Source organism: Hyperolius riggenbachi, chromosome 2 (assembly GCF_040937935.1).
Source record: "Hyperolius riggenbachi isolate aHypRig1 chromosome 2, aHypRig1.pri, whole genome shotgun sequence".
NCBI classification, from domain to species: Eukaryota; Metazoa; Chordata; class Amphibia; order Anura; family Hyperoliidae; genus Hyperolius; species Hyperolius riggenbachi.
The window spans coordinates 462,904,527-462,930,273 of NC_090647.1; the positions used below are offsets into that span (position 1 = coordinate 462,904,527).

Consider the following 25,747-nt stretch of genomic DNA (forward strand, 5'->3'; position numbering starts at 1 on the left):
ACCAAACCAGGCTACAGTAAATTACATCTAAATTCTCACGTTAACACTAAAGCAAGTTTGTAATTTCAGCAGGCTGGATGACAGCCACAAGTCCACAGGTTGTGACCTTTTCTTCCCTCATGTATGTGCTCGGAGTCCGATGTGCTGACAGGATATTGCCCTATGTTTCAGCCACAGTGCTGAAGTTGGTGAAGTGTTGGAACACCACAGACTGTTAGCAGCATGAATGAGGATAGCCAGTCTCACTTTACAGAATCCTCTGCATGCTCGGAATATCCAGCCTTCCCATCAATCAGCTGCTCCGCAGGAAGCAGACATGAGCAGCTGCTATGCCGTTCCTCCCCTTCTGTAATCAGAGGGGGCTTATAAACTTTTTACTACATAGTTACTCACAAACATATAAGCAGCAGTGACTATAGAGGAGGAATTGCTTTGCAGCTGCTTTTTTCTCTTGTCCCTTCTGAATAATGGAGTAATAGGACGACTGAATATTCGGAGCAGGTTGGGGGTTTACTGACGTCAGTAACCCAGCACATTCCATATGGTGCTGGATAGTAGTGAAGTGAATCTGTAGGCAGTAAAATATACATAGAACAGATGTACATTACTGCAGCCACCATAACTGTATGATAACGCATGTTATTAATGTGGCTAGTATTAAATCATAGATGCAGCTGAATCATAAATCATTTGCTACTTATTTACTCGTACTCACTTGCGTAACATTAGGCCCTGCCACCATCGTCACTGAGGGGATAAGGGATCCAGTCCTGTGTGTGCATGCTTTCCTCTCTCCTCACGTCTCCATCTCCCCCGGCAACCAACAGATGTTGCAGAGCAGCGTCAGCCAGCACAGAGCATAATACTTTGCTTAATTCTGGTGTCGTGTCTGATCGTGCTGCCCTGAAGCTGCCTTCCTCACTGAGTCACACGCATGCTCAGTGGAAACTTCAAACCAATCACCACAAATATCTCCGCAGCCAAGCTTTGTACACTTCACAAATCTTTAGGGTATGGAGGGGAACCCCCAAACTATCCCTATGCCAAATTGCAGCCCCCAAACCTGCTGCTTTCAGAGATAGAATAAACAAACCTATCCTGGGTATCAGTGGGACTGGAGCGTTGCAAATTGGAACAGCGGTAGTTTGGGGGGTGCCCTCCCTACCCTCAAAATTTTGGGAGTGTAGGAGGCATGGCTGCAGAGATATCACAGCATAATACAATAGGAAATCTGGCAGCCCATACTGCACATGTTGGGCGGTGTAAATTTTAGGGCAGCACAATCAGACACGGCACGGCCAGGACTTCACTACTCTGTGTAGCCATGCCTTGCAGTCTATTAGCTTGCAGCGTCCTGTCACATGCAGCTACATAGACTATTGAAGAGGACCTATCCCGTTGCAATTTTTGCTGGGGGGCCCGGCTATGCAAATTATGTCCCTGCTCACAGCAATTGATTGATGATGCATTTTCTCTGACATTGCGATGTATGAGGGCACTCAATACTGTGCCAGGTTTCTGTCAGTTTGTGATTCATTTGTGACTTAAATAAAGGCAGAAATAAGATCTTACTTGTATCACTTCTTATCTCTGTGCAGTTACATTGTAAGGTACATTGCAGTGCATCTCAACCCCCCCCCCCCCCCCCCTTCTCCATTTGTATTTTCTGCCCCTTTGGGCAGAGTTTGGGTGGGACTGGCACACAGGTGTCTCCTCATATATGGTAGGCTTGCCATTACATAACTAGCTATGACTAAGGACTGATGTAGTCTGAAACATGTCAGTAATGTGATGTGTGTGTCTGTGCTTGTTTCACTGGATATGTCCTGAAATAAAGATTTGGAACCCTGGGCAAGTTTGGACCTTCCTTGTATGTATACTCCTGGGCTTTGCTGACCTGGTCGTGCACTGCTCCAGTGTTGAGGGGGTTGTAGCAGTGTTCTGACTGGCTGACTGTGATGAAAGATAAATATTCCTGTGTCTGTACTGCAGCCTCTTAAAGAGACTCTGTAACAACAAAAACCTCCCCTGGGGGGTACTCACCTCGGGTGGGGGAAGCCTCCGGATCCTAATGAGGCTTCCCACGCCGTCCTCTGTCCCACGGGGGTCTCGCCGCAGCCCTCCGAACAGCCGGCGACTGTGCCGACTGTCAGTTCAATATTTACCTTTGCTGGCTCCAGCGGGGGCGCTGTGGCGACTTTCGGCACGGAAATAGACGGAAATACCCGATCTCCGTCGGGTCCGCTCTACTGCGCAGGCGCCGGAAACTTGTAGAGCAGACCCGACGGCGATCGGGTATTTCCGCCTACTTCGGCGCCGAGAGGCATCAGAGCGCCTGCGCAGGAGCCAGGAAGGTAAATATTGCGTCACGGCTGTACGGAGGGCTACAGCGAGACCCCCGAGGGACGCAGGACGCAGGACGGCGTGGGAAGCCTCATTAGGATCCTGAGGCTTCCCCCACCCGAGGTGAGTACCCCCCAGGGGCCGTTTTGTCGTTACAGTTCCTCTTTAAAGGGAATCTGAAGTGAAAATAAACTTACGATATATGATTTCTATTTGTAGTACTGCTAAGAAATTAAACATTAGTAGCAGAAATATGAGTCTAATATTGTTTCCAGTACTGGAAAAGTTAAGAAACTTCACTTGTTATCTATGCAAAAGAGGTTCTCTGAGCTCTGCAACCAAACTTTGGTTGCAGACAGCCCTGTCTTCTGAAGGAGTTATCTCAACTGTCTCTCAGGGCCCATTCACACTTAAAAGTAGCAATACGATAGCGCTTAGCGATACAGTTTTGCTCGGGTGATTTTACGGCGATTAGCGTGGTAAAATCACTGTACACGCTCGTGATTCAATGCGATTGCGATCAGTGCTTTTATAAGCACTGTATCGTAATTGGTAAAGAATCGCAAAGAAATGCTGCAGGTAATACATTTTGCAATCACCGTTACTAGCGATACGCCCGTGATCGGCGGCAATGAGTTCACTGCCTTAGGTTAACATTGTGCTACTGCTTTAAAAAGCGCTAGCGCTTTGGCGATTTGCAGGAATCACCTGCTAATTGCCTAAGTGAGAACGAGCCCTCATTGTTTCTTGTTTGTTTAAGGTTTTTCTGCAGAGGAGAGTTCAAAAGTTCATTAGCTCTGCTCTGTGAAATCATTTAGAATGCTGAGTGAAGTGTGTAAACTGCAAATATTAGAGTATGATGCAATGTTATAAGAAAAAAAACCTATATAACTGAAAATAAAAATATGAGACTACTTTGCTTCTAATGCTCTATCGATTATCCGTACTACACAACCAATTCATTACATCATCATATTTTTTTTTCACTTTAATGTCACTTTAAATTTCATACTCAAACTGTCCCTTCTCCCATCCATTATGTGAATGGGAACCAGACACCCCCAGGACAAGTCTTTAACTGTTGGACTTTTGGCGGGTTTTACATGTGTTTTGTGTTGCAGTGACTGAGCCGTGGCTGTACACACCAGCAGTAACACTGATCTTCTCTCATCTTTAGGGATAAACAGCAATGACAGGAACTTGTATCAAAGCTCAAAGAAGAACAAGCAGAAGTGTTGCCAGTGATCCTACACAGCAGAAGTACTGAGCAGCTAAACACCAAATACTCCACAAAACATGGAGGAGGAAGAGATGCCCTGCTCTGTTCTAAGAGGCTACCCAGGGCTTGCTTTATTATACGGCCACATTGTATCTCTGCTGCCATAGTGGTCTGTGGCATATTGCAGGGCAAATTGCTGCTATCCATTTTGTAATTATTTAGCATATGGAAACGTAGTGATGGGTAGAGAAGTCCAGACTAATTATTGAGAGAAAAGGGAATACTCCAGCCATATTCTACCCATCTAATGAATTGCCGTATTTTTCCGACCATAAGATTCACTTTTTCTCCCCCAAAAGTGGAGAGAAAAAGCCAGTGCGTCTTATGGTCCGAATAATACAATTTGGACTGGTGCCAACGTTGATGCTGCAGCGAGGGCTGAATCCTGGGACTGTCCTGCAGAGGGGAGAGAAGAGCAGCATAGAAAAATACAGCAAATCTTACTCCCCTTGTGTACATACATCTGTTTCCTGCATCCTCACCTGTCCCCGTATCCTCATCCGTCCCCCCAGCTTCCAGATATGCCCCGCACCAATATAGCGCCTCCGTGAAACAGAATGCTGCCTCCGCTGTCCTCTCATGCAGGCCGAATCCACCCGCTGCTCCGTTTGTTCTTTGGAGCCGAATGTCTTACGGTCGGGATCATGGCTCGTCATTGGGGCCAATCACATCACATCACTCCCTGAGTAGCAGTGATAGGACAGAGGAGGATGCAGGGCGACAGAGGAGGATGCTGGGGGACAGAGGAGGACTCAAAAGGTACAAGGGGGGCATAGTAACTGGAGGGGAGAGGTCCATAAGATGCCCCTGCACCATGGACATACCAGGTTTAGTATATTTTTTCCCTGGTTTTCGTCCTCTAAATCTCATGGTCCGAAAAATATGGTACTATTGTAAGACTGGCCAGTGAAACAGTGTAGATTGTATTTATAACATGTATTTCTCCTGTGCTCAAACATGCTTTTCCTAGGGCTCCCATGTGATGCGTCAGTAGACATTTCCTTCTCTGTGGAATGCTGTGCCCATGGCTGATGAGGACTGTGAGCAGGTGTAGGCTTTCATGCATAACATTAGGCTTCATGGGTAGCTTAATAAAAGTAGAACACACAGGGACTAGGGATGCCGATGTATAAAAACTCAGGGAGGAGCATGTGATCAGTTTGATCAGCTGATCATTTTGCAAGGCTCTGATTTGCAGGTTACAATGTTGTGCTAAAGCAGATGGTGATGCCAGCAAATCGGAGCCTTGCAATCAGCTGATCAAACTGATCACCTTCTTCTCCATGAGTTCTCATACAACCAAGCATCAGTAATACAGGGGCATATCTGTCAGGGCTCGTTTCCACTATCGCGAATCTGCATGCGTCCAACGCATGCAGATTCGCACATGTAATGCAAGTGGATGGGCCTGTTTCCACTGTAGCGTTGTTGAGGTGCGTTTTTTTCAGCGGTAAAAAAACGCACAAAAGAGCCAACGAATTCGCCTGCGAGTGGAATGCATGCGAATCGCCGCTAATGTATTTAATAGTAAAAACGCATGCGTTTGTTACATGCGTTTTTACCCGCGATTTCGCGTGCGATTTCGCACCTTTTTCAATTTTATTTTGCCCTGGCAGTGTCATGGTTAATTTCGCATGGCACCCTGCCATGCGAAATCGCACGCGAAATCGCGGGTAAAAACGCATGCGGAAACGCATCCGCATGCGTTTTTACAAGCGTCGGAATGCCGCCGAAATCGCGTCGCAACAGTGGAAACAAGCCCTAAAGGTGCAAAATGATATTGCGCATTAAATGCTCCACCGTAACTTTGAAATAGCTATTAGAGCTATCAATTGCATTCTATAGTTATTCTCCTAAACTACAATTCATGCTGAGAGATGTTTTATTAACAAAAAAACTCAAAAAGGTGGACTTGCCTTTTAGGTTTAGCTACTTCCCGACCGCCCATAGGCAGCAGAAAGCGGCTGTGCACATGTATGTGAGTGCCACCCTGCAGCACCCCGCGGGTGTATATCAATTGTCTGCCCTGCAAAATGAATCGTTGTAAAACATCCAGGAAGAGAATAGCTGAGACAAACCTAAAAGACATAAATTAGATACTTACCTAAGGCTTCCCTCATCCTCCTGGCCCCCACCGTTCCTGCGCACATACCCCTGGACATATCCAACAAGATCGCAGCCGTACTGCACCTGCGCAGGCAGCGCACTGAAGCTGCTGGAACACGTGCGGCTCCATGCTAATGTCCAGGCGTGGCGTTCCGGGCAGGCACGGGCTGCGCTCATGCATGAAATGGAGCATAGTCGCGATGATAAAGAGGGCATCAGCGGTGGCCTGCAGGAGGACACGGGAAGCCTCTGGAGGAACCACAGGTTTCCCTCTACCTTTTTTTTCTTTAGTTTCCCCTTGGATTCTTTTTTAAAAAATTGCATACGTTTTTATTTTATATCCGTATCAGTTTTCCAGGTACAGATCATTATAGTCTGGGTACGATTTTTCCAATCAAAAGAGAATTTTTGACTTTTAAGTGAATTATTTTTTATTAAGAATGAATACAAGAAATATAGGTACATAATTTAACATGTTTGATAAACATTGGGAAATTGCAATAAAGCTCATTTTGTATGCCATACTGTTTTATGATACAGTTAAACTGATGTGCTTTTGTATTGCTTGAAAATTAAACATTTTTTATATTACTTGTCAAATAAAACTGGGTTTCTGGCGTTTACTTTGGTGAGAATCGGGGGATGTGCAGGCCAAGGAGCCTCAGTGAATGTGCTGCTGCAGTGCCATGCATGATGGAATAGGCCTCTTGCTCCACCAATTACATTTGCAGATCTAGGCTAGCAAAGTTGGTTACGCAGCTCACCATACACTCCATGCCTACTAGCGTGGTTCCATACAAAATAAGGAGAAAAAGTTCTACAAAGCTGGCGCTTCTCACGCATGTTCACCTGTGTGATCACCTATCTGCAAGAACTTTACTACTGACAATGATTTTCCATATTAAGGCTTGCAAAGGGCAAGACAGCCGTCTCATGCATAGCCCTCTATGTACAGAAAGTGGTGTAACTACAAACCACAGGGCCCTACTGTGAAAATGTCATGGGGTCCGCTACCTACATTTCATCCTCCATTCCATATTAACCGCCTTAACCCCCCGCCCCCAGCAATGCCATAGCAAGTGCACTCAGTTGCCAATAGCCCCGACTGATTTATTCCCCCCCCCCCCCAACCGAGTGAATTAACCTAACAATGCCCCCTCTCCCACCCAGTAAGTTTTGCTTAGCTGGCATAAAAGTCCCTGCCCACCCCCCACATGAAGTGTGGTTAGTATAATAATTACACTGCCCCCAAGTAAGTGTAGCTTGAAAGATAAGTCACCCCAAGCGAGTGTGGCTTGTTTATTACTCCCCCCCCCCCCCCCCGCCGCCCCAGTAAGCTTTGCTAGAAGGCTAATCCTCTCTTACTTGGGCAGGGGGGGGGGGGGTGTAAGAGTTAGTGTGGTTGGTCTGGCAGATTTCTTGTCGGATCAATTATTTCCAACATGTCCAATCTGATTTCTGATTGATTTTCCGTTCACTTCTATGGAAAATCGATGTCCACATCTTCAGTGCTGTAAAGTGTACATAGTCTTGTCCCTTAACTGGCCATTAGAGGGGCTCACAATCTAATCCCCACCAGTCCTATGTCCATCATAGTCTAGGCAGGGCCAATTGTTTTACATAATATACACTATTTACAAAATGCATAAAATATAGCTGCAGTGCTCAAGCCAATTGTGTGAAAGCACCACTAGCGCGAAAAAAGTAGGCAGTTAAAATCTGACAGGTTTTGGGCCAGTACATCTCCTCATGGGGATTCTCAGGGTTTTCTTGGTTTTCAATAGCATTTCCTGAACATCAGTTGCAAAATCTAACTGACAAAATAGTGTGCAAGTGAGTAGGGGGGTTGGCTGGTATCTTACTATTTTGGCAGTTAAACTGCTGTTCAGGAAATGCTGTTGAAAACAAAGAAAACCCGGAGAATCCCCCAAGAAAGATGGACTGGCCAAAAACCTGTCTGTTCTGTCAGATTTTAACTGACTACTTTTTCGTGAAAGTGGTCCTTTAACCACCTTGGTGGTACCCTTCGAGTCAGGCTGGAAATCCGCAGTTTAGAGCGGTAACCCCTTCAGACATTAGAAAACAAATATTAGGAAGGGGCCTGCTGTTCATTCTACTGCTGCTGAAATGCAGTGTAAACACTGTCACCCTGCCATCAGCTCCAGTATGGAAATTGCAAACACATCAGATGCCCACATCTCTGATGACACACTGTTTTGTCCCAGGACTGCTGCTTCCAGTGGAAGGGGTATGGGGGGGACACAAACTCTTATCTCCCATGGTCCTAAATCATTGTGCTCTGCTCACAAACTTGAACAAAAGAAAAGACTGCCAACAAGGTGACTGGGTACATCACCTGGCATCTCACAATGTGGAAAATTGCAGTTCAGTTTAGGATCCCCAAGAGGAAAATGCAGCTCTAAAAAGCTGAGAATTTGTTATGGAAGGAAGCATTGGAAAATACCGGTAACTAAATCTGTACCTTTTGGTATGTAGCAACTGAAAATATTACTTTATGGCTACAGTTCCACTTTTATCTTATAAAATATGACCAAACATTCCTCAATGTACCCTTGACAGGGGCGTTGCTAGCCCCAAAGCTCAGTGGCACGTGCCCCGGATCTATTCTGTGGTGCCCCGGATGTCGCCCAGGCAGAGTAGAGGCACCACAGCACCCAGCAGTGCACCACACAGTACCCAGCATGCCCACAGAGACACCACAGCACCCAGCATGGCATTACAGCACCCAGCGTCCCCCGTGGAGGCTCCATAGCACCCATTATGACACCATAGCACATGGCAATGGGGGGGTGGATGTTGGGTGCTATGGTGCCTCTATGTGAGTGCTGTGATGCCTTTATGGGGGCACACAGGGAGCTGCAGTTCTTCTATGGGGGCGTGCTGGGAGTTGTGGTGCCTCAATGGGAAGCCCATGGGAGCAGGGGAAGGGGTCCACTAGAAGGCCATGGAATGCTATGGGGGGGGGGGCTGGCAGCAAACCCAGAAGAAAGCCAGACCAGCTCAGCAGAAAGCCAGACCAGCCGGCACAGAAGCCAGGTAACTCTGCCTATTTATGTGATATGCTGCATTCTTTTTGCATTAATGGTGAGGGGAGCTTCATCCAACATTATGCTGGGCAGGCCTGCTTAGACCGCTGTTAAGTTCATGTAAATTTGGCTCCAGTCATGGCCACACCCACATTCTGGTGCAGGGCAACACCGATTTTTCAGCTGGAGTGCCCATAAGTGCCCCGGATCTCTTAGGATCTTAGCAATGCCCCTGACCCTTGATAGAACAATCAGTGTTTAACCAAGACGCCATTTCATATTCTGTGGTAGATGACACCTGCTAGTTTTCCGGTACGGTATCTGGAAGTCAAATCATCATTCATTGCCGTTCTGTTGACTGTAGAATGCATTAAAGCTCTCAAGGAAATGTCCATTAAACTGACTTCTGAGGTCTTCTGGAACACAGTCTGAACATTTGTAGTTTTCTTTTACCCATTTTCCTCCTTCACTGTCTTCAATACAAATGGTGGCCACACCTAGAGGAAACAAAACCAAATGCACAATTAGATTTTTAGAGCAGAAATAATTTCACGCTAGAACAAGGTTTATAATTTTGAAATAATGCTTTGCTTTAGGTTTAGGAAATGTCCTTCCACCAACACAAGTCCAGCTAAATATATATAAAAATAACATACAGCAGGACTAGTGCTGACTAATTCAATGCTGCTCCAAAATCCTAATTTCCTAGTGCCTCATGGCAGCATTAACAGCTGGGGTTACTCTACCCCCTTAAAGGGATACTTAAGCCAGCATTTAAAAAAAACGAAACTAGCTGGCGGTGGAGGACCGGAGGATCCATGAGTGACTGCGAGGGCACGGGACGGCTGCAGGGGGCTAGTAGAAGACCCATGTAAGTAAAAATGATTTTTTAATCCTGGCTTAAAGTGAACCTAAAGCCTACCAAAAAAAATGAGATTGACTCACCTGGGGCTTCCCTCAGCCCCCTGCAGCCGATCGGTGCCCTCGCAGCTCCGGTCCGATGCTTCTGGACCCGCCGGCGACAACTTCCGGTTTCGCCTTCACCGGCCGACAGGCATGGGAACGGGAGTGATTGTTCGCGTTCCCAGCCTGTATATCGCCCCCTATGCTGCTATTGCGGCCAGGAGGTCCGGCGGGTCCTGGAGCGTCAGAGCGGGGCTGCGAGGGCACCGATCGGCAGCAGGGGGCTGAGGGAAGCCCCAGGTGAGTTAATCTCATTTTTTTGGGTAGGCTTTAGGTTCACTTTAAGTATCCCTTTAATCCTCATAGGACAAAGTTTCTATATTAGCCTGTTCCATACTGCAGCCCACCATTCTTTTTTATGTCCTAACTCAGGACAATAGATTCTATCAGATTCCACTTTGCAAACTCCCCAGGTTTACCCTTCCCTAAGGGAAGACCCTAGGACGGAATGCTAAAAGCTCCCCCAAGAGAAGAAGTATCTGGCTGCCTGAGGCCAGAAGTACATGTGTAGTCAGCATACAAAGTAGCTGCAGCATGTAGTATAACGCTGTATATATTTTCTATCATCCAGTTTTTCTACCTTACCCTTTCAGGTGCTAGATGTGAAGTGCAGGGTTCTGTTGTATAAACTTTCTCTTTTTTCTTGTTTTGTTGTTTGGAACTCGGTGTGTTTGGCTGCAGTTTGCAGCCATACTGGCTGGTATCTTTACTGCGGACAACCAGGAAGACTTTTATAGATGGACAAATGGTTAAGCAGACTCCTCCCCATGTTGGGACATGTCCTTATTTGGCGGCTGTCCACCATTTTGGTTGAGGGCAAAAACGGTACATAAACTGTGTTTTTTGTTTAATCCAATCCTATTTTCATAAAACAACAGATGCAACCGTAGATTAGTAATGCCATTTTGTTGACTGATTGCACTGGTTGCCGATATAACCAAGGAGAATATCCTGCCTATGGAAGCTATGAATACATGTACTCTGTCTCTTACCTACAACAATGCCACCTTGCTGTTCCACTAGTTTGATGGCAGCTGTCATGGTTCCTCCAGTTTCAATCCACTGGTCTACCAATAGAACACGCAAACCTAATATAGTAAAAGATAAAAATACATTATTTCAACTCCCGGTGAAGTTAAAAACCCAACAAAACTCTGTGAAGTTAAAAATCCAACAACAAAAAAACAATAACCCCACTAACACCTACATTTTTAGATAAATGTATACATGTGAACAAAATTCAAAAATAGAAAGATCAATGTGGTTCTATTGTAAAAGGTTTCTGTCTTTAACTAGTTCACCACAAAGGGGTTTTTCCCCTTATAGACCAGAGCAATTTTTACATTTCAGGGCTCCTCCCTTTCATTCGCCAATAACTTTATCACTACTTATCACAGTGAGATGATATATATATCTTGTTTTTCTCCACTAATTAGGCTTTCTTTGAGTGGTACATTTTGCTAGGAATTATTTTAAATGCATTTTTAAGTGAAATAATAATAATAATAAATCATTATTTCTCAGTTTTCAGGCATTCTAGTTTTAAAATAAAAATGTGCTACTGTGAATAAAACCAACACATTTGCCCATTTGTCTTGGTTATTACAACATTTGAAATAGGTCCCTAGTTCAATGTATGACACAGTAACCAAGCATCTCGGGGTGACCCAAAACCACAAGGCAGGTATAGGGGATTTAAAGAGACTGAAAATCCCTTCTACTAAAAAGCAATACCAAGTGTGGTTGGCCTTCTTAAAACAGAAGGAATTTGCAATAATTTAGCCTAAAGTGAACATCTGTAGTTACCCACAATGCACCACTACTGAATATGAAAATTATCTCTTTATGCCCCAGAAGCCAAGCTTGCATCCAGAACTGATGGTGTCTAGCAAGCCTATAACTTTAAACTGGTGTTGGTATGGCTCTGTAAAATTTAAAGCTATAGGCTTGCTAGACACCAGCAGTTCTGGATGCAAGCTTCGCTTCTGGGGCATAAAGAGATAATTTGCATATTCAACAGTGGTGCATTGTAGGTAACTACAGATGTTAACTTTAAAGTGAATTAGTACAATGCCTGCCAACAATATTTTATTTGGAAATAAAGGTGTATTTATTTTTTATAGATTTTATAGCTATGAGATTCTGATTGTAGGGTGGAGAGACCAAGGGAGGGGTAGGGTGGGAGAGATTGGATATCCTAAGAAAACTGTATACCAAATTAGTTGATGGCAATCTCTGTTTTTCTATGTCACTGTTAGATATCAAATGCATGGCTGTGTCGCCTGAGAGCTGGGCATATGACACGCCATGTATGACTTGTCAAAATAATTTGAAAACATTTTGAAAAAAAAAAGTATTTTTTCAGTTTTGCGTCTGTCACCAATTACTAGCTCTTATTTGCAAAAATAACAGTAATATACCTTATGACATATAAGTTTAAAAAAAGGGTCTCTAAGGTACTATTTATGTATTTTTGTAAATATTATTATTATTATTATTTTTTATAAAAGTGTTTTATTTCGGTAACTATGGGAGGAGAGGTAAGGGGCTAATTAATGGGGTATTTTTATTTATTGTGATGTACAGTATGTAGGTGTACTGTTTCTCTTTGAACACTAGATGTCCCCCCACTTTATTCTCCCTGTGTACTGTGAACAGTACAGAGGAAGTAATGAGTGTATGCTTTACTTTCACTTTTGTCAATGACCACCGGCATCTCATTGATACCGGTGATCATTGATCACAGGCATTTTGATCAGTGAATGGGAACTAACGGCAATGACAAGAACGTGTGCAGGCGCTCGCATGAGCGCATGGTTTGGCAACTTCGGCGAGGTACATATATCTACGCCCCTGGGACTTTAAATGAACTCGTACGAAGCGTAGATATATTGCCCCAGGACGGTAACTAGTTCAATACTCTTTCCATATTACATTGGGCCTGGTGCACAAACCGCCAGTAAATCTGCTGTGCCATGTAAGTAACCCTTGTACCATGGGTTATGCTAGTTGCGCAATGCGCAGTACTCTGCTGACGTTGGTACCAGTAATATTGCCATGCACTGCCTGCATATGGCAAATTTACCATTGGTTTGTGCATCAGACCCATTCTGTACCACATACTCTGGACCCCTCATCTCACCTGGTTTAATGGCATCTGTCCGAACCTCCATATTTTTCTCCCTTCCGGAATAGTCAACATACGACTGGCCATAAGTCTTCACGCAGAGATGTCCTGCTTTTCTGATGGCTAGGAAACCTTTGCCTAAATTTGATGCAATAGCAGCTCCTGTTTCACAACAAGGGTACATAAAGCAAATAATAATTCTAATATAGATAATCATAGAGGCAAAGGTAGTATCAGAAAGTTAAAACAAAGTAAGATATACCCCTCAATTGGCTGTATTAAATGTAGGGATAGAGTCTGCCCCTCTGACCCACAGACTAACAATCTTTCATATACTAGCAGCTACTAGACATCTGATCTGTCAATATTGGAAAAGCGAAGGCACCCCTCCTATGACACACATCACTAACCTAACCATTCAAAATGTAAAACTGGAAAGGCTACTATGGTCCAGGCATAAGCCCTTAGATCAGAGATTCAACATGGAAATTAGAGCCCATACATAAAACTCCAAAACAGCTATTACTCAGTAAACTAACCAATCTCCACAGATGGAGACCCTGAGACTTCCTGTCTATTTCACTGTCAATGTTATGGGGTTTTTTTTGTTTTTTGTTTCTTTCTGCTTCTATTATCTATGTTCCTAGAGTAGATGCTCAAGCAGAAATATATTTCGCTTATGACAATTGTTAACAGTAAGCAACGTAGCTTGGCTTTGCCAAAAGGAAATCTCACACCACACAGTTGTCAATAAGAACTGCTATTAATACGTTAAGTGCATTACTATGCTGTTAAATTGTATGCACCTTGTTCTCAATTTTTTCAAACCATGTAAGCTGCTTTTATATAACATTGTAAACACCTATTCTTTAATAAAAATTTACAGTTTAAAACAAAGTAAGATATAATATAACCATAACCAACACTGACCAGAGAGCCGGAGAGTGTCTCACTGTGTACTGAAGCTAGAACACAGGTATGTTCAGCAATGACCTAACATTTTCCACCTGCTAGATTTCTGATGACATTTCTAACTTTATGAAATGTTCTGTTTTGCTACAGTCCTGGCCAAAAGTTTTGAGACTGTCAAAAATATTAGTTTTCACAAAGTTTGCTGCTAAACTGCTTTTAGATCTTTGTTTCGGTTGTTTATGTGATGTACTGAAATATAAATTATAAGCACTTCATACGTTTCAAAGGCTTTAATTGACCATTACATGAGATTTATGCAAAGAGCCAGTATTTACAACGTTGGCCCTTCTTTTTCAGGACCTCTGCAATTCGACTGGGCCTGCTCTCAATCAACTTCTGGGCCAAATCCTGACTAATAGCAACCCATTCTTTCATAATCACTTCTTTGAATTTCTCAGAATTAGTTAGTTTTGGTTTGTCCACCCGCCTCTTGAGGAATGACCACAAGTTCTCAATGGGATTAAGATCTGGGGAGTTTCCAGCCCATGGACCCAAATGTCAACGTTTTGGTCCCCGAGCCACTTAGCTATCACTTTTGCCTTATGACACGGTGCTCCATCGTGCTGGAAAATGTATTGTTCTTCACCAAACGGTTGTTGGATTGTCGGAAGAAGTTGCTGTTGGAGGGTGTTTTGGTACCATTCTTTATTCATGGCTGTGTTTTTTGGCAAAATTGTGAGTGAGCCCACTCCCTTGGATGAGAGCTCAATGGCTCTTTTGCATAGATAAATGGAGTTTCTTAACTCTTCTTGTACTGGAAATAATATTAGACTTATGTCTCTGCTCCTAATGTTTTATTTCTTAGCTGTACTACACATAAAAATCATCATAATTTTTTTTTTTGCTTCAGTGTCTCTTTAATGCAAACCTGAAACTTTAAAGGGAATCTGAAGTCAAAATAAACTTATGAGATAATGAATTGTATGTGTAGTACAGCTAAGAAATAAAACATTATTAGCAAAGAAAATAGTCTCATATTGTTTCCCAGTACTGGAAGAGTTAAAAAAAAAAAACACTTCAGTTTGCAATGCAAAAGAGCTTCTCTGAGCTATTCGACCCACTGGGTCAAAGACAGTCCTGTTTTATGAAACACTTAAACTGCCAAGAAACAACAGCCAAGAAAACCTTGAGAGATGGTTTTACAGCAGGAAAGTTTAAATGGTCATTATTTCTGCTTTGTTTTATAGCTTAAAATACAGAGTGCGGTTTTAAAACTGCAACTGTTACAGTATGATGCAATGTTGTAAAAAAAAAGCTATATGACTGAAAATAAAATGAGACTCTTTTCTTTGCTACTAATGTTCTATTCATTATCCATACTACATGTACAATGCCTTATATCATACTGTTTTTGTTTGTTTGTTTGAGGTTTGCTTTAAAAAAGAAAATATACAATAAGGAGTTTTTTGCTCACTACAATCAAAAAATACTAGAATTAATTTTTATATGTTAGGGTCAGATTTAACCAACCAGTTCTGAATACACTCCACTTATTCATGACAGCCCACTGAGGAGTGGCAGCTGATGCATTATAACCAGGCATAACCACAGTCTATATGTCTATGGACACATGACAGGTCAGCTTCTATCCGTAAGATTGGAGGAAAAATAACTTCGGCTATCTTTAGTATAGAAAATTTGTGTCCTTGAGACTGAAGAAATGTTTTAAGATATTCACCTAGAATGAAGCCCATGGCATCAATGCCTGCGACAACATCAATCTCATCATTCTTGAATGGTTGAAGCAGATCTTTAATGCAGTCTTGCAAGGCCTAAAAAGAAAAATAATATTTAAAGGACTGAAGGGAGAGGGATATGGAGGCTGCCATATTTATTTCCTGTTAAAAAATGCAAATTGCGTGTCTGTCCTGCTGATCCTAAGCCTCTAAGTCTATGTGAAAACATAGCAGAAACGCTAGCGTTGCGGAAAACACTGTGTTTTGCTGCTAATGGAAGTCTATGGGCCGCAGGAAAAAACGCATATGAAAACACGCATATGGGTTTTTGATGCGTGCGTTTTCAAAAACGCTTGCTTTGTTGCATAATCTTCAAAAACGCACATAATGAAAGTCATTGGAAATGCAATGGCATGTGTTTTACATGTGTTTTTCAAAAATGCAAAAGAAAAAAGGCATGAAAACCGTGTATGCGTTTTGTATATGCGAACTACAAGCGCATAACGCACGCAAAACGCTTGAAAAACGCATCTGCGGTAAAAAATAAAAAGTAAATGACATTACCTTTTCATGTTATGTCTTGTATGGTGCACACATGACATAACATGCTAGCCTCATACTTTTAGCCAATCACCCTGAACAAGCATGTAGATCAGATGTTTGACTGGATTGGCCGTTTGTTTGTTTCAGGTGTGTGATTCAGACACCATTGATGCATGAAAGATCAGTTGGATGCCAGGCAACTGGTACTGGTTAAAAGGAAATAAATATGGCAGCCTCCATGTACCTCTTAGTTCAGGTGTCCTTTAAGAAAACCTTTACTGAGAGGTAATTACATTCCGCCATCTTTATCCACTTAAAAAACAAAAAAAAACATTGAATAGGAAAGAACTGACTTCAAAGCAGCACTGTCAGCAAATTAAAGGCACAGTAAAGCAGGCCATACACTGGCCCGATTTGCGCCCGTTTCGACAGCAGATTCGATCACTGGGATCGAATCTGCTGCCAATCGTTCACGCTACACGCCGAATTTCGATCCATTTCGTCCGATCCCGTCGATCGTGCCGTGCGGAAAATAACCGTCGATCGCCCGCGGGTAAAGAGCGCATCGCTAGCGGCGTTCGAGTGCCCGACGACCGACGCAATAGAGCCCGCATACATTACCTGCTCCGCCGGCGCGACTGCAGTCTCCCGGTCACCGCTGCTCTGTCTGCGCTCTGGTCTCCAGGTCCGGCATGCCTCACTTCTTCTAGCCCGGCAGGAAGTTTAAACAGTAGAGCGCCCTCTACTGTTTAAACTTCCTGCCGGGCTAGAAGAAGTGAGGCATGCCGGACCTGGAGACCAGAGCGCAGACAGAGCAGCGGTGACCGGGGGACTGGAGTCGCGCCGGCGGAGCAGGTAATGTATGCGGGCGGGCGGGGGCAGCAGCAGCAGCACCACCACAACAGATTGTGAACGGTTTCAGGCTGAAATCGGTTCACAATCTGTTTGCTGTAAAGGTGGCCATACGATCCCTCTCTGATCAGATTCGATCAGAGAGGGATCTATCTGTTGGTCGAATCTGATGGCAAATCGACCAGTGTATGGCCACCTTAAGTACATTCAGACTTCAGTACCACATTATGCAACGGCTGAACTGACCCCACTGTCTCCTCAAAATTAAAGGGAGACCCACAACTACACATAGTAGGTGGAACTCTAGTAATGAGAAAAACTTTCATTGAAATTTAGTTACACTATTTGCATAAATTTGCATTCAGCCGTACTAATGGAGGATGTTAACTTCCAAAAATGGTTTGCGTGCAAAGGCTTTCCGTACTTTAAGGCCTCTTTCACACCAAGACGTTGCGTTTTAGGGGACGTTAAGATCGCATAACGTGCCCCTAACGCAACGCATGGTGGTGTTGAAGTTGGACATCAGATTGAGCCGTGTTATGCTGCTCTTGGTGCACTGTTTTCGTTCTATCTATACTGATAGAACAGCCGCTCCAGGATAGTGATGGGAAGTCAAAATCTTTTCAAGGATTCGGATAATTTGAATCGGATCATTGAAAAGATCTTTGAACCGAATAATTTGAATCATTTTACTAGGGAAGCAGACTGGGGGGTGAAATGACTAGCAGGACAGGACTTTCCCTGCACTGTACATTCTGTATGTTCCTGTTTCTTCCAGACAGACATCCACTGTGAACCGAATCGTTCATTGTGATGAGCCGGATGATTCGACTCACAAAAAAGATCCAGGTCAAATGAACGATTCATTCATGATCCGGACAACACTATGAGTCCGGGTTAGGTCACCACAGTGCAGTCAATATTAATTAGCCATGTGGCTGATCACTGAGCATGTGCAAGCAGTCTAACGCAGCTAAAGCCTAGTATAACGCACAGCATGCTGCATGCTGCAGTGTTTACTTTACCCCCGGAAATGAATAAATACAATGCATTTATTCATTAAAGCTTTGGGGAAATCGCTATACAAAGCGATTTTTCAAGCGCTTTTCGATTTCCCTCTACCTTCCATACAGGGCAAATCGCCCTGAAAATGGTACATGCAGCGCTTTTGTCAGCGGCAAGCAAACGGCACGGAAAGCATAGTGTAAGCACTATTGGGGCGATTTGTACAAATCGCCTGCGCTTAAAAATTCCCCAAAACACCTCCAGTGTGAACGAGCCCTTAAAATTTACCCAAGGCGCAAAATAATACAAAAATCATATACTTACCTACGGAGAGGGAAGCTTCTGGATCCTAATGAGGCTTCCCTCGGGGTCCCTTCGCTGATTGCAGACCCCCAGAAATTTGTTAACGAGGGATTGTCGGCAATCACATCAGGGCCGCCCTCTTGTTTAAGCACACGTGTGGCTGTGCTGCGCCTGCGTGAACACGGGTGTGGTACTGCACAGGCATGGCCACACTTGTGACAGAAGAGGAGCACTGTCATGATGTTAAATGGGGTCCCAGCGAGCAATGGGAAACCGTGAGGACAGCGAGGGAAGCCTCTTTGGGATCCAGAGGATTCCCTCTTCGGGATCCAGAGGATTCCCTCTCCTTAGGCAAGTATGTGATTTTTGTAGTTTACACAACTCAGGTTCTCTTAAGAGATACGGTCCTGCATGACAGCTTCCTGTGGACAGGGCAAGTAGAGGCCATGACGATCCAGCCCTCTGGAACTTATGTCAAAGAAATGGGACGGCTGTACTGTAGATCATGCTAGATTCTTGGCAGATATGGCTGAGAACACCCGGGTGTGTGTATTGGCCTTATGTTATCAGGGGTTCTTGATCAGTTTTCAACAGTGTTCACTTTTGGTTCTCAGGCAATGTGATAGGATTGTTGAATCAACAGTGAGTATCAGCCCATGTGTACTTAGGATTAGGGTAACAGTTTTGTGGTGCAGTATCTGCAGATATGCATGGTAATGCTTACATGCTGGTTGCAGTACAGTCTCGATGGGTCCAGCCAGGCATAATTTGGTCCTTTTTCATTGGGCGCCATCAATGACAGATACCATGCTGGGCTCTTGTTCAATGGACTTTTGAAGACATCCAAGTGAAATGCTGGTGACTGACATTCTAAAAGAAGATTAAAAAACTAGTTATTTTACTTTAGTTTCATTATGTCTTTTTGTTTTAAAATGACCGATCACACCCAGATCCATCCGAGGAAGAAAAATGTGGAATTTGTGGTTTAGTGAAATCAACGAGTACTACTCAAGTTTAATGAAAAATAAGCTTTCTATCTAATGCACATAAGCTCCACATCAATACCAGCACCAAAGAAATAAGATGAAATAGGGCCCTATGCAAGATAGTAGTTTTTGCTCACTGCTGATGGTCACCTGGCTTTTTTAGTAAGATTTGGTGGGGGAGTAGCATCGACTAGGCACCTAGACTTTCTACAGGCCCTAGACAACTGCCTAGGGTTGCCTTGAGGATGATCCAGCTGTACACGGGAGGCCCCGGTAAACTCTGCTATCTGCTCTGTAAGCAAATCTGCTAGTAAAAAGACAGGCAAACGCTGGCACCCTTATGCTGGGCACACACTATGAGATTTTCTGAACGATTTACTGTCAGATCGATTAGTTTCAACATGTCCGATTTGCTTTCCGATCAAGCATTTTCTGATCGATTTCTGTTAACTTTAATAGGAAATCGATCGGAAAATGCTCTGAAATCGATCGGAAAGCAAATCGGACATGTTGAAACTAATCGATCTGACAGTAAATCGGCCAGAAAACCTCATAGTGTGTACCTAGCATTAGACAAGGACGTACAACATGTAGGCACAACCTTTGTAAAGTCATTTACTCCATTTGTGAAGGGATAGTTGCTTGCTTTAAACACTGAGTGCTTGTTCACATTGATTTTGCTTATTTTTAAGCGCTGGCGATTTTAAAAATTGCCTTAAAAGCGCTTGTGCAATGTTAGCTTACTGAGTGTTCTCACATAAGCGATGCGCTTTCTTTCCAATCGCAAAACGCGCCTCCTGCACTATTTTTAGTGCGTTTGCGATTCAATACAAAGTATAGCAAAAAAAAAAGTTATTTGCTGAGCGCTTTTATGAATAAATACATTGCATTTATTCATTTCCAGGGCAAAGAGTTCACTTCCTGGTTGACGTCAGGAAGGTTAAAAAAAAATTGTTGCACAAAAGCGCTTAGAAAAGCGCTTTTAAAAGCGAAAATCGCTCTGAAAGTGCAGGGAAAAGCACTTACAAAAGCGCTAACAAAATCGTTCAGCGCTTGCGATTGATTGCACTGGCAATTCATAATGTAGACTATGCCTGATAGTGGAGGAGAGTGGATGGTTAGCAGCCAAGTGGGTCTGTACGCTTCCCAGTGTAGTGCTTGCAGTACTCGGGTAGGCAGCCAAGTGAATAGCAGTGTTCCAGCTATTCTGTTTTGTATAGCCCCAGCTCAGTTATGAACACAAACATTTGCTGAGTTCAGTTGGCCAGATGTAATGATTGTCCCAAGTGTGGATTGAATGTGTCACGAGGAGAGACAAACACCAGTTAATAAGTAAACCCATACATACTACATTGATAATGTAAAGTATGTTACCCAATTATCACACTTTAAGCTTTGGGGCCCATATCCATTTCCACAAATTCGCTGCATTTTCCCGCATGGGCAGGAAAACACAACCTATTGAGATCAATAGGATGCTGTCCAATTCACATGCCTGGGAAAAAATGGATGACATCATGCATCACAGTTTTGCATCACGCATTTACCATAGCCATGCATGCTGCAGCTAGAGGGAATCACATGCGTACATATAGGGTAACAAGGCCCGGCATGCGACTCGGAGCTGCACGCCAGGCACAAGTGGAATGGACCCTTAAAGGGACCCTGAGCAGTACTGTAAATCAAAACTTTCGCTTACCTGGGGCTTCCTCCAGCCCACCATAGGCTGCGAGGTCCCCTGCCGTCCTCCTGACTCTTCTGCGGGTCCCGCTGGCGGCTCCGTTACTTCCTGGATTTGAATGCTTGGCACCTGCTCCACAATCATCACGCCGGCCACTACGCGTTATCAAGGTGGCCAGCATGAAAGTACTGCGCATGCGCGGTTCAGAGTTAGAAAAACAGGCATGCGCAATACTGTCACACTGGCCGCCGTGATGACGCGTACTGGCCAGCATGATGACGCGTAGCGGGCTCCAAGCATTCAAATCCAGGAAGTGCCGGCCCGACACCCAGCCCGAATGTCGGCGATAATGGAGCCCCCAGCGGGACCCGCAGACGAGTCAGGAGGACGCCGGGGGACCTCGCGGCCTACGGTGGGCTGGAGGAAGCCCCAGGTAAGTGAAAGTTTTGATTTACAGTTCTGCTCAGGGTCCCTTTAAGGCTGGTTATATCGGTACAGATTCTTCTATCCAGTTCAATCATGGCTCTATGGGGTAGGACTTGAAGCACCCAGTGTTACAGATTGCCCAGCAAGCTCATGGTGAACCTGAACTCCTAGGAGTGTGTAAGGGGCTGAAAGAGACCAAAAAGCCTCCTTACTAAAATGCTATGTGAGGGCTTGTTCACAAATGTGAATTTTTTCGGTTTTTTTTTTGTTTGTTTGTTTTTTTTAAAATCGCCATAAAATCACTTGTGCAATGTTGCTCTATGTGAGTGTTCTCACCTGAGCAATGAGCTTTCTATCCAATCGCAAAAAACAAATTTTTAAGTGTTTGCGATTCAATAGAAAGGATAGAGAAATCGTTAAGTGCTTGAAAAAGCGATTTCGCAAGCGCTTTGAATTAATAAATACATAGGGCTCTATTCATAAAAAAGTTGTGGCGAAAAAACTCCTGGAGGGAAAATACCGCAGCGGTATTTTAGACTTCTGGGTGGTCATTCAAAAAATGTTGCCAGCTGCGATGCAAGTGCGGAGATCTCCCGCTGAAGGCTGTCGGAAGGCATGCGGAAACACTTCAGCCGGCAGCCGGCAGAGTCCCTCCGTGCACTGCTCTCTCTGGGAGGTCTGTCCCATTCACTTGTATGTAATCCGCAAAATCAGAGGAAGCGGTATTTCCCGTCCACATACCGCTTCCTCTAAACTTTATGAATGGCCATTTTGTTACTTTTTTCTAGATAAATCTAGAAAAACACTGGAGAGGGCGGAAATTTCTCGCTCTGCTGGGGGATTGTAGATTTTCATGCGGGAACAGCTTTTATGAATGCCCACTTTGCTAAATGGACGGGAAAATCCGCTGTTTTGAGCAGAAAACTTGCGGTAACCTTTTATGAATAGAGCCCATTGTATTTATTAATTTCCAGGGCAAAGAGTTCACTTCCTGACTGATATCAGGAAGTGGGAAAAAAGCGCTTTTCTAAGCGCAATTGCTCTGAAAGCACTTAGAAAAGCACTAACAAAATCGCTCCATAAATCGCTCAGCGCTTGCAATGGCGCTGGCGATTTATGATGTGAACAAGGCCTAACTCTGGGTGTTTTAAGTTCTACTCCATAGAACCACATTAATCCACGCCATGCACTGATGAGGATCGACCAATTCCAAACTGTTTTGGTCCAGCATTTCTGGAGGTGTGGCTAGCTTACAGGGACAACAAAGGCTGATTTGCATATTTAGCAGCGATGCATCGTGGGAGACATCATATGCTCAGGGCTCTTTTCCACGAACTGTTGATAGGCAGTGAAATGTCTCTCAAACTCTCACAACTGCTCGCTGCTGCCTGGCAACTGCTCGTTGCTGCCTGGTAACTGCTCACTGCTGCCTGGTAACTGCTGGCTGAGCACACAGCTCAACAGTTCGTGGAAAGGAGGCCTCACTCCAACCTGAATAATCGCAAATACTTTCTGTTTTAGGCCTCCTTTCCACGGACTGTTGAGCTGTGTGCTCAGCAAGCAGTTACCATGCAGAAGTAAACAGTTATCATGCAGCAACAAGCAGAGCATTTACCAGACAGCAGTGAGCAGTTGAGAGAGTTTGAGAGGCATTTCACTGCCTATCAACAGTTCATGGAAAGGAGGCCTTAAGAAGGCAAACTTTTGTTTTGCTGATCAAACAAATCACATGCTTCTCCGTGAGTTCTCCTAGACATGACCATCACTACTGACCAGTAGGGATGATCAATGAGATGCAAATTCTTTCAAAATTATGCAAATTTGTATGCAAAAATTGATTGGTCCATTTTCAAGCTGCATACATTTGCATAAAAATTTCCATAAATTCACATCAACTCAAAAGAATTTGCACATCTCTGATCCAGGGGCGTACCTAGAAAGCCCCGGGGCCCCCCTGCAAAAAAAAATCCGATGTGCTGAAGCCACCAATGGGAGTTCTTCTGTGTAGTACAATACAAATATTCACATCTAAAGGGATACAGGGATGCCTGCAGAGTCGTAGCTTGTCTCTGCTTTGTTACACTGAAAGACCCATTGGCATCCCTATCGCATCCAATGACAGGGAAAAGCAGGCTGTGTGGCTCTCCCCAGAGGCTGTCTGTCAATTTACCGCAGAGACAGCATGGGGAGAGCCAGTTATCGGCTGCTGTGAGCTGGTGAAAAATACCGAACACTTTTGGCCGGTAAATAAGATGTTTCTTGATGTTTCCTGAGGTAATTAACGCTCAAGTCGGTAATTCACCTCACTAGTTGGGAACTCTGATTTCCTGTGCGGTAACAGGTTTAGTGAATTGTGACTTGGGAAGGTGATCGGTAAAATCAGCTGTTTTGAGCATTACTGAATACAGCCCATTGCATTGTTGTTTTTCAACATGTCTGATTGCCAAAGCTAAGTCTGCAGACACTGCATGACACCCTGAAACGGTCATGAACTGATATTTCGGAAGTAATGTTTTGGTCCTTCAGGATCTTCTACCCTTTAAAAATGTGCTTGGGCATTTTTTTTCTAATTGTACTTGCTATACACACTTTTTGTGTGGGTCTGTATTTTCATGCCGCTTTTAATAACATTAAATGCATTCAGGTTCCAAAAAACTGCAGCATGCTGCACTTTTAAAAATACACCTAAAGTGGAAAAAAAAAAAACTTATGATATAATGAATTGTATGTGTAGTATGGATAATTATTCATAGACCATTAGTAGCAAAGAAAGTCATTTCTTTCAGTTATACAGTTGTTGTTGTGTGTGTTTTTTATTTTTATTTATTTTTTTACAAACTACACTCTATTTAAAACTATGAAACAGAGCAAAGCTAATGACCCTTTGAACTTTCATGTAGTAAAACCTGTGAGAGACAGGTTGAGATAAGTGCTTCAGAAAACAGAGCTGTAGCCAACCAAGCTTGGTCGGAGAGCTCAGAGAAGCTTGTTTGCATAGGTAAAAACTGAAGTTTCTTAACTCTTCCTGTACTGGAAATAATATGAGACTCCTATCTGTGCTACTAATGTTGTCTTTTTTAGCTGTACTACACATACAAATCATTATATCATAAGTTTATTTTCACTTTAGATTCCCTTTAAAGCTCTACCATCCTCATATGTTCAAATATATATGTATTTTGTGCTATATCTGCCCCAGACTACTAGCAGTGACTGCACTGTGCAGAGAAATAGAACCTCACCTCTGTGCAGCTCTGTTGGGTGACCAGACATTGTAGGATTTACCAGGAGTCACTGGGCTTCCTTCTTTTCCCCTCTAAACACAAGAATGGCCTCTACAGGCACTACATATGCATTTTTCTGGCAGAGGGGAATGTACTTTATCCTTTCACTTTCACTGACTGGCTGCTGTGCAGCAATAGAGAGACACAGAGGCATGTCATTGTGCACATGACATGCCTCCATGACTCTAGGTCCTATTAAGATTTTAATATTCTGCCTCTGGTTCTCTTTAACCTCCTTAGTGGTATGCCCGGCACTGTGTCGGGCATACCGCTCGCTGGCCCCAGGAGTCCCTCAGTATCATTTTAAAAGATTGCACGATTGTAAAAACTTTAGCTAGCACTAGGCTAGCTAGTACATGTGGCCGGCATCCCCCCAATTGCTGCTGATTTCTCCCCCCCCCCGGATAATACATTACCCAGCCTGGATCCAGCGATCGCACACCCTCCATGCACATCTCCGGTCCTCTCTATGGTCCTCTCAGCAGCAATTGGGGGGACGCCGGCCACATATACTAGCTAGCCTAGTGCTAGCTAAAGGTTTTACAAGCGTGCGATCTTTTAAAATTATACTGGGGGACTCTGAGGCTGCAAAACCTCCTGAGCGGCGTAACAATCAGGAGGTTAAAGGTATTACCAGAACAAATGTTTGCTGGTTTGATGTCTGCATTTCTACTCCTCGACTAACACCAGACCACACTTCACTTATTTGCAAATTGCAATGTGTGACTCACAGTTCTCCTCATCCATATGTGGATGCAGTTTTCTTCAGTTTCAGCAGAAGACAAGTTACTTGCAGCTTACCTGGTATTTTGCCATCAGAAGTGTCCAGGCAGCTGCAGTCTCGGCTTTTCTGGGTAGCCATGAAGAAAAGGTACTTTCTGTAGCCACCTTGTGCTGTAACTCAATCTTGTCCTAAATCCAGCCTCTGCTAAAAGGGGAAGCACAAACACTGAGTGGCCTGTTCCTATTCATGTGGAAGCCAATGGTCAAGCGCCTGCTCAGAGGACTTTGGCCATAGTTACATGTGACTGAGGGAGGGAATGTGAAGGAATATAAGAAGCAGTCTATTCTGCAGTGCAGAGAAGCTGGCATTTCACAGAAAACAACTTCCCAACAAAATTACTAACTAACTGGATTCAAACAAAACATCCCAG

At 43.9% G+C, this 25,747-nt stretch overlaps 2 protein-coding genes across 4 annotated transcripts in view; one reads left to right on the plus strand and one right to left on the minus strand.

Annotated features, from left to right (window-relative positions):
* Positions 1-5,068, plus strand: part of RAB34 (RAB34, member RAS oncogene family) — a 102,424-nt gene extending 97,356 nt beyond the window's left edge. For all 3 annotated transcript variants that reach the window (XM_068270148.1, XM_068270147.1, XM_068270149.1), the window contains exon 11: positions 3,521-5,068. In XM_068270148.1, the coding sequence (XP_068126249.1) occupies positions 3,521-3,588 (68 nt within the window). In that variant the 3' untranslated portion in view covers positions 3,589-5,068. The remainder of the gene's footprint in view (positions 1-3,520) is intronic.
* A 1,843-nt stretch (positions 5,069-6,911) lies between these two features.
* Positions 6,912-25,541, minus strand: LOC137544817 (adenine phosphoribosyltransferase-like). The gene is made up of 6 exons (XM_068265910.1): positions 25,395-25,541; positions 18,941-19,086; positions 15,516-15,609; positions 12,881-13,027; positions 10,731-10,826; positions 6,912-9,272 (listed from the first exon to the last, which is right to left on the minus strand). Exons 1-6 carry the CDS (start codon positions 25,453-25,455, stop codon positions 9,112-9,114), a joined length of 705 nt encoding a protein of 234 aa, XP_068122011.1. The 5' UTR covers positions 25,456-25,541; the 3' UTR covers positions 6,912-9,111.
* Positions 25,542-25,747: the final 206 nt, after the last annotated feature.

What these genes read in the sequence shown, in the direction of transcription:
- LOC137544817 (XM_068265910.1), bottom strand. Translation starts at nt 25,455, where the DNA reads ATGGCTACCCAGAAAAGCCGAGACTGCAGCTGCCTGGACACTTCTGAT. An exon ending in TTCTGATGGCAAAATACCAG is followed by an intron (nt 19,087 to 25,394) that starts GTAAGCTGCAAG and finishes ATCTTCTTTTAG; the next exon opens with AATGTCAGTCACCAGCATTT. An exon ending in GACTGTACTGCAACCAGCAT is followed by an intron (nt 15,610 to 18,940) that starts GTAAGCATTACC and finishes TTTTCTTTTTAG; the next exon opens with GCCTTGCAAGACTGCATTAA.